The 9,737-nt window shown below is 39.5% G+C and overlaps 1 protein-coding gene across 1 annotated transcript in view; it reads left to right on the forward strand.

Moving 5' to 3' along the window:
* The window catches only part of LOC145416424 (uncharacterized), a 65,719-nt gene extending 56,394 nt beyond the window's left edge, over window positions 1-9,325 (forward strand). Inside the window, exons 5-6 of the mRNA XM_080285372.1 lie at window positions 3,564-3,723; window positions 8,876-9,325. Coding sequence (XP_080141498.1) covers window positions 3,564-3,723; window positions 8,876-8,986 — 271 coding nt within the window. The 3' untranslated portion in view covers window positions 8,987-9,325. The remainder of the gene's footprint in view (window positions 1-3,563; window positions 3,724-8,875) is intronic.
* Window positions 9,326-9,737: the final 412 nt, after the last annotated feature.

Genomic DNA, 9,737 nt, shown 5'->3' on the forward strand with positions numbered 1-9,737 from the left:
TTGAGCAAGGGGACGGGTGTGTGCGTGTGTGAAAGTCACAGCCTTGCCCTTAGATCGTACTATATGAGCTCTCAGCTCCCTTCCGGGAGGGTAAAAGCTGACAATCACGACCATCAAGTGATCCTGACCGACCCGGTGAATTACACACACACACACACACACACACACACACACACACACAGAGGCAGGTAAAAGCTTTATGGCTACGCCTTCTAAAGGCGGGCGATAATAATAATAATAATAATAATAATACCACTTGCTTTACCAACAGTTCAGATAATATAATACTAGATACAGGTACCGTACACACACATATAGATGGATACATAGCAGTAGTAGTAGAAGTGATGGTAGCAGTAGTAGTAGTAGTGGTAGTAGAAGTGGTGGTAGCAGTAGTGATAGTAGAAATGGTGGTAGTATTAGTAGTAGATGTGGCGAAAGGAGTGGTAGTAGTAGTAATACTAGTAGAAGTAGTAGCAGTAATAGTTATAGTAGTAGTAGTAGTAGTAGTAGAAGAGGAAGTGGATAGACTCCTGTGACTCATTCTTACATTGAAGTGTTGATCAATCAACATTTTCTCTCTCTCTCTCTCTCTCTCTCTCTCTCTCTCTCTCTCTCTCTCTCTCTCTCTCTCTCTCTCAATGAAGTGAGTCAGAATTGAGAGAGAGAGAGAGAGAACAATTTAGGCATATAATCAATGTACCACAACACCTCACCACACCACCACATTACACCATACCACACCGCACCACCACATCACTGCACTATCATACCACACCACCACACCACACCACACCATCACATCACACCATCACATCATACCATGCCAAACCACGCCATACCACACCACCACACATCACATAACACCACCACACAACAACACACAACACCACCACACCACACCATACAACACCACCACACCACACCAAACCACACAGCACCACCACACCACACAACACCACCACATCACACAACGCAACCACACCACACAACACCACTACACCACACAACACAACCACACCACACAACACCACACCACACAACATCAACACACACCACACCACACCACCACACCACACCACACAACACCGCACACCACCACGCATCACACTACACCACCATACCACACCACACCAAAATACTCCACCACACCAAACCACACCACCATACCACACCACACATCACCACACCACCATACCACACCACCACACCACACCACGCAACCACCACACCACACCAAACCACACCACCATACCACACCACACATCACCACACCACCATACCACACCACAACACCACACCATGCAACCACCACACCACACCAAACCACACCACCCCTCTCTCTCTCTCTCTCTGCGCACCTGTTGATGATACATTGTCTTACCTATATGTCTGTGTTTTTATCTATTTATCTGTATTATTTTCTGTTTATCTATCTCTATACATGCATCTATATCTATCTTTCTGTCTGTCTATATATATGTGTCTTACATACATGCATACATAGAACATACATACGGTACATACATACCTGACTATACTATATATATATATATATATATATATATATATATATATATATATATATATATATATATATATATATATATATATATATATATATATATATATATATATATATGCATGTGAGTTTGTATGTAAGTGTATGTGTATTTATCAGTGTATGTGTGTTTATGTATGTATTTATGCATGTATGTATAGACAGAAATATATATAGGGAGAGATGCATGGACGTGTGTATCTCTGTATGTATGCGTGTGTACGTGTGTGCACTTCCAGGAACTCAAGGTACATTCATACACATCGATTTGGACCTACAAGGTCACACACACACACACACACACACACACACACACACACACACACACACACACCACTATACGAGTATATACCCACGATCTATCTATTTATCTATCAATCTATGTATGTCTATCTTATCTGTTTATGTATCCACCTACCTGTCTGTCTGTCTGTCTATCTGTCTATCCATCCACATAGATATCTACTTACCTACCTATCTATCTGTCTACATAACTCATTTATTTATCTATATGAATATATCTGTCTACATAATCCTTTTTCCTGTCTATTTATCTATCTATCTATCTATCTATCTTGGGCAATCTAACAATGATTGTGTGTGTGTGTGTGAAGGAGAGAGAGAGAGAGAGACCTATTTTTCTCTCATTTAAGGTCAGTGAACGTAGAGACATAGCAGTACATCTTTCGTACTTCTATCTATCTGTCTATCTATCTATCAGTCTATATGTCTGCCTATCTCGCTAATGATCTCTTATCTGTCACCCACAATCCTATTCACTCATATGCAGATGACTCAACACTACATAATTCATTCACACTCAGACATCCATTTACAAAGTCTAATATCTCTACCTCTCAACTCAGTACAGCCATCTCCATAAATCAAGACCTATCTACGATCAGTGAATGGGGACAAAACAACCTTGTCTCTTTTAATGCTAGTAAAACTAAATATATACAGTTTACTAATAGACAGATATTGCCAGATTCGTATATTACCTTCAGTGCTACTAATATTCCCATCTCCAAAAGTATTGAAATTCTTGGCGTCACACTTAACAGTGCCCTCAGCTGGACCTCTCATGTCAGATCACTTGCTAAAACCGCCTCAAAGAAACTTGGATTATTGTACAGAGTCCGTAACTTCTTCGCCGATGAGCAGTTAGCTATAATTTATAAGAGTTATGTGCGCTCACAGCTTGAATATTGCTCACCCTTGTGGAATGGTTGTGGAGAGGTTGCATTAAGACAACTAGACAAAATTCAGAACAAAGCTGTTAGAATCATTAACAACCTTGCCATTACATATAAACTACCTCCCCTGCAAGTAAGAAGGAATGTTGCCTCCCTTGCATTATTTTACAGATATTTTTTTGGCAAATGCTCAGACGCAGTTGCGTCCATGGTGCCACCTCTCCATGCCTTCCCTCGGGCTACACGGGCATCTGGCAGCGCTAATGACTGGAATGTCACTCAGCCACATTGCAGAACTTCTGCCTATCAGAATTCTTTCATTCCCCGAACTGCATCTCTCTGGAACTCGCTTCACCAGAGTTGTTTTCCTCCAAATTTCAACCCACAGCTGTTCAAGTCTAACTGTTACAGATATTTTATGAACGGAGGATGCCAGTAATCTGGTGTATGGATTATTTTTTTTTACTCATTTGTTTTTCCTTCCTCCGTTCTGTTATTTACAAAAAAAAAAATCTATCTTTTATCTATCTATCCATCTATTTCTCACCATTAATCTGTTCATTTATCTGTCTATCTAACTTCTATCCATTTACAGTATCTGTCTGTGTATTTATGTGTCTATCGATCCATCCATCCATCAATCACTCAGTGAATCAATCGATCTATCTATCGATCTATCTATAAATTATTATTATAATTATTACCATATATGTGTCTACCCACCAATATCTCCATCCACACATCAAATGAAGCTCTCTCTCACCTATCTATCTACCCACCGACCCATCTATCCACCTGTCTACCAGGCCGCGGAAGCCGCCATCTACGGTCCTGCCTCGGGTGCTTCGCGATGACGACCCGTGTTTGGTGAGCACCGTGACTGAGTCCATCCTTCCCCTAATTCCGGACAAAACGCCAGCTTCGTCAGGCGCCTCCACCCCCCTAGGGATCCGACAGGGGCCTCAGGTAAAGGACTAGGTGGTGTGGTAGTTGTATTTGGGCTTGCAAAGGTAGAAATGGTGATGAGAAATTATTGGGTGTGATGCTTACCTGGTCACTCTCTCAATCAGTGAATAATAATAATAATAATAATAATAATAACAATCATCATCACCATCATCATCATCATCCGAAATTCCTTTCCCACTCTAGGGCAGAGTGAGGAGTAGCTATGTCCACACAACCCAAATTTGCCCAATCCAATGGGCCACGCTTCCATTCACTCATCATTCAAGCCCCCGGAATCCTGGCTCTATCGGATACGCCAAAAACATTCACCACGTTTTGTAGCTTCACATAAACGTATCCGATTGAGTCAATCTGGACTCTGCCACGTTAAAAAGGGGTGCCAGAATAATAATAATAATAATAATAATAATAATAATAATAATAATAATAACAATAATAATAGTAATGATGATGATGATGATAATAATAATAATAATAATAATAATAATAATAATAATAATAATAATAACAATAACAATATAATAACACCTGTAATAATAAAAACTATAAAAACGGATTTATCATCATTGTCATTATTATTATTATTATTATTATTATTATTATTACTACTACTACTACTACTATTATTATTATTTTGTGGTAGGTGGGGGCGCTCACCATCCACTCACTCGATGTAGTGCTGCTCTCGGGTGTCTGTCCTTTCGTCTCCATCCTTCTTTCCTTCCATTCTCTTCTGTCTTTCTTTCCTTCATTCTTTCCTTGTCCTTCTGCCTACGGGTGACTTTACACTCCCTCTTCTGTCTTTCATTCCTTCATTCTTTCCACTTCTTTCAGCCTGTGGGTGACTCTACACTGAGTGACAAGCCAAATGGTTTCCTGTGCACCAGGAAACCATTTACAACGCTGGGTGGTAACCATATAACCAAATTTTGGCGCCTGGTGGTTTAGTGGGTAATTATTGCGCTCCAGTCGGATTGAGCCGGTGAAGGTTTATATCCAAGGGATGGTTGGGGTTGATTGCTCATGTAATGCCACTCTGGGATGAGTGAGGCTGGTCACTCTCATCTTAAATGTCGGGATCAACTGCCTAGCCCCGGGCTCCTACGCTCCTCATGGGGCAATGTAGGATTGGTTGATGGATGGATTATTATTATTATTATTATTGTTATTATTATTATTATTATTATTATTATTATTATTATTATTATCAGTATTATTAAAATTATTAAAATTATTATTATTATTATTATTATTAATATTATTATTATTATTGTTGTTGTTGTTGTTGTTATTGTTATTATTTTTCACATCATTATATTGCATTCATAGTCCTAACATATTTTCCTTAGTGATTTCTGCTATACATAATCTATAAATCCATGTTCTTGTTAATAATAGTAAAAATGATGATAATAATTAAAAAAAAATAAAATAATAATAATAATAATAATAATATGACTGGTTTTGGGGGTGTGCATTGAAGGAATGCAGTGCCAGGAGACGTGACACTCACACAGGTGCTGTGAAGCGGCTGAAAAATGGGAAAGCAGCTGGGGTTGATGAGGTGTATGGAGAGATGTTTAAATGTAGTGGAGAGAGTGGAATGAAGTGCTTATTGGAGATATGTAAGAAGGCATGGTTGAGTGAAACTGTTCCTGCAGAATGGAAAAAGGCTGTGATTGTACCTCTGAACAAAAATAAAGGTGAGCGAAGTGAGTGCAAGAATTATCGTGGCATAAGTTTATTGAGTGTGGTAGGGAAGGTATATGGAAGAATTATTATAGAGAAAGTAAAAGAGATATCAGAAGTCCTAGTGAGTGATCAGGGTGACTTTCGGAGTGGCAGAGGATGTGTGGATCAATTACTTTCAGTGAGACAGATAGCAGAGAAGGCTTGTGAGAAGGATCATAAGGTGTTTATGGCATTCATGGATCTGGGAAAAGCATACGACAAAGTGGACAGAGAAAGATTGTGGACAGTTTTGCGCATGTACGGTGTAGATGGTAGGCTGCTAGGTGCCGTCAAGAGTTTTTATGATGGTAGTGAAGCATGTGTAAGGGTTAATGGGCATCTAAGTGAATGGTTCACGATCGGTGTGGGCGTGCGACAAGGTTGTGTGATGTCCCCATGGGTGATTAATGTATTCATGGATGGGGTGATGAGAGAAGTAAAAACACAAGTGATGGACAGAGGGATGGCGTTGGTAATGAATGGTGATGGATGGAGTATCTCAAATTTGTTGTATGCTGATGATACAGAACTGAATGCAAATACCCGACAGGAGCTTGGTAGGCTAGTGCAAAGTTTTGCTGATGTTTGTGAACATCGTACCTTGAGAGTAAATGTAGAAAAGAGTAAAGTGATGATTACTGAGAGAGAAAGTGACTACCACTGCGATGTTACAGTGAACGGAGAGAGACTGGAATTGATGAGAGCGTTCAAAAACCTCTGTACAGTGATAAAAAAAGAGAGGAAAATGTGCAAAAGAAGTTGAAAGTCGAGTGACATAAGGAAGAAAAGTAGCTGGTGCATTGAAGGCCTTGATAAGAAACAGAGGCTTAAGTGTTGCAGCTGCACGAGACTTACATGAAGGAGTGTTAATGCCAACTTTAACATTTGAATGTAAGACAATGGTGTGGCATGAAAATGAAAAGTCAAGAGTAAGGGCAGTGGAGATGGGACTTCAGGGGAATGTATGTGGAGTACAGAGAGTGGATAGGATACGAAATAATGTGATTCGTGAAAGATGTGGCGTGAGGAAGTCGGCGGACACCAGAATCGAAGAGAGTGTACTGAGATGGTATGGTCATATGGAGAGAATAGATAATAAAGTGGTGAAAAAGGTATATCTGAGCGAATTTGAAGGAGGAAGGAGGCGAGGTAGGCCAAGGAGAAGGTGGATAGAAATGGTGGATGAGTGTGAGGAAGAGAGGTACGGAAGTCGGTGAGGCTAGGGAACTGACAAGAGATCGAGCTGGCTGGATGAATGTTGTGATGAGAAGTGCATGATCCACTTTATAACCTGGCAGCGTCCGATTGACTCTATCAGATACATTGATGTGAAGCTGCAAAACGTGGTAAATGTTTTTGGCGTATCCGATAGAGCCAGGATTCCGGGGGCTTGAATGATGAGTGAATGGGAGCGTGGCTCATTGGACTGGGCAAATTTGGGCTGTCTGGACATTGCTACTCCTCACCCTGCCCTGGAGTGGGAAAGGAGGTCAGGATGATGATGATGACAATAATAATAAAAATAATAATAATAATAATATTTTTATTATTATTATTATTATTATTATTATTGTTGTTGTTGTTGTTGTTGTTGTTGTTGTTAGTACGAATGATGACGATGATGGTTGTGATTATGATGATGATGATGATGATGATGATTTTCATTATTATTATTATTATTATTATTATTATTATTATTATTGTTGTTGTTGTTGTTGTTGTTGTTGTTGTTATTATTATTATTATTATTATTAAATTGGATCATTATTATAAGAATGGATTGTCAGATGTGCATATTGGCTTGAGAGGAATGCAGAGTCGTGGAGGGATGGAGGTCAGGTATAATTATTCCCCTGTACAAAGGAAACGGTGAAAAAGAAGTGTGTGGTAATCACAGGGAAATTTGTCTTAATAGTGTAATAGGAAAAGCTAATGGTAGGATACTTATTGAAAGAGTTAAGTAAATAACAGAGGAATTAGTTGGTGAAGAACAGGGAGGCTTTTGGAAGGGAAGAGGTTGCGTAGATCAGATATTCATTCCTAGGTCTTTAGTTGAAAAGTTTCTAGAGAAGGGAAAGAAGTTGTATGAAGCCTTCATGGATTTGGAAAGGGCATATGACAAGGTGCATAGACAAGGAATGTGGAAAATATTAAGACTATATGGAGTAGATGGGAAGCTGTTGAATGCCGTGAAGAATGTGTATGAGGGTGCTAAGGCTGCAGTGCGTGTGATTAATGAATTGCGTGAATTTTTTTATCTGAATGTTGGATTGAAACAGGGATGTGTCATGTCCTCATGGTTGTTCAGACTGTATATGGATGTGGTTGTAAACGAGAAACAAGGTAGGGCAGTGGATGTTGGAGAGACAGGGCAGCGTTTGTAACCTCCCTGTACTGTAGTTTGCAGATGATACTGTGTTGTTAAGTGAGGACGAAGGGGAACTGCATGGCTTGGTAAATGAGTTTGGGAGAATGATTAAGAAACGGAATCTAAAGGTGAATGTAGGGAAGAGTAAAGTTATGGTCTTCGAGAGAAGTGAAGTCAACAGATGTACAGTGATCTTGGATAATGAAGAAAATGGAAAATGTGAGTGCATTAAGTACTTGTGTAATGTGATGAGTAAGGATGGAAGTTTGGAGGGTGAAGTGCTTGAAAGGGTACAACAAGGAAAAAAGGTTGCTGGTTCTTTGAAAGCACTGATAAGAAACAGGGAAGCGAGCATGAAGGTAAAAAAGTCGCTGCATGACAGTATTGTGATACCGACACTAACGTATGGAAGTGAAGCTTGGACCTTGTTGGAGGGACAGAAGTTAAGAGTGAGAGCAGTGGAAATGAGTTATTTGAAAGGAGCACGTGGAGTTGCATTGAGAGGCAGACTGGCAAATGAGGAAGTGAAGGAGAGTTGTGATGTGGATGTGGATGTGATAGAAAGGGTTAGTAGGAATAGACTGAGGTGGTTTGGTCACGTGGAGAGGATGGAGAGCGAGAGACAATCGAGGAGAGTGTATGTGAATGAGGTGGTGGGGAGGAGAGGGAGGAGGAAGCCAAGGATGAGATGGAGGGATGGAGTTGAGTGGTACATGAAAGATGGGGATGTGAGCTGGGAGCAGGGCAGTGAAATGGCGAGGGACCGGGCTATATGGAGGCGATTTGTTTGTGGCCACCCTTTACGGGATTTTGTCGTCTGGAAGTAGATAGATAGATGGATTATTATTTTTATTATCGTTATTATTATTATTATTATTATTATTATTATTATTATTATTATTATCATTATTATTATTATCATTATTGCTATCATTATCAACATCATTATTATTATCATCATCATCATCATCGTCATCATAATCATCGTATCATTACAAAACCTTTAGGTTCTTAGCACATTTCCCTAAGCTATTTATGTTATACTTCTAGGTGCTTGAAATGGTAAATATAAGGGATGGGGATCGAACTATCAGTCTGCCTTCCCTCCAAGTCGAACACAACTATAACCAACTTCTTACTGAGCTCGTCCTGAAGCTATAACCATCCACTCACCTTATCTGATGAAGCGAGAAATCCGAAAAAGGTCCAAATCTCAACCGTCTGCTCATCAGATGTAGTGAAGGGTCCAGCCACAACAGCTTATGCTCTAATGTCCGTCCACTGAGCTCGTCTTGAAGCTTTAACCATCCACTCAGCTGATGTAGCGAGGGATCAAAGTCTCAACCGTCCATATTGAAGCCGTCCACTCATCCGATGTAGGAGTAAGAAATGCAGGGATGGAGAGAACGAAAGACTGACTAGGAGAGGAGGGAGGGATTGTTGAAAGGGCCTAAATCTCATCCGTTTATCCGTCCACTCATGTGATGTAAGGAAGTTCAAACTTCTGGTAGTAAAAGAAACTTCTCTCTCTCTCTCTCTCTGTTAAGGAGAGAGACAGACAGACAGACAGAGAATTTTAGACAAGTTAATCCGTGAAAGTTCCTAAGAAAATATTATTATTATTGTTGTTATTATTATCATTATTATTATTATTATTATTATTATTATAAATCAGGAATATTGTAATGTATATAGCACTTCTTCGTAACTAGCGTTAATAGATAAACTAATATATAGATAGATAATATAAGGCAAAGTGCACTACTCTGTGACTACGACACATTCAGTGTAGTGATCTATACTGGATGTTCGGTGGCTCCTTAACACATTTCCTTAAGCGCTTTAGCCATATTATGAGCTATGTGGTTATTATTATTATTATTATTATTATTATTATTATTACTATTATTAT

The sequence above is a fragment of the Coenobita brevimanus genome, chromosome 106 (genome assembly GCF_032717465.1).
Source record: "Coenobita brevimanus isolate Jiangsu-jjx chromosome 106, ASM3271746v2, whole genome shotgun sequence".
Taxonomy (NCBI): Eukaryota; Metazoa; Arthropoda; class Malacostraca; order Decapoda; family Coenobitidae; genus Coenobita; species Coenobita brevimanus.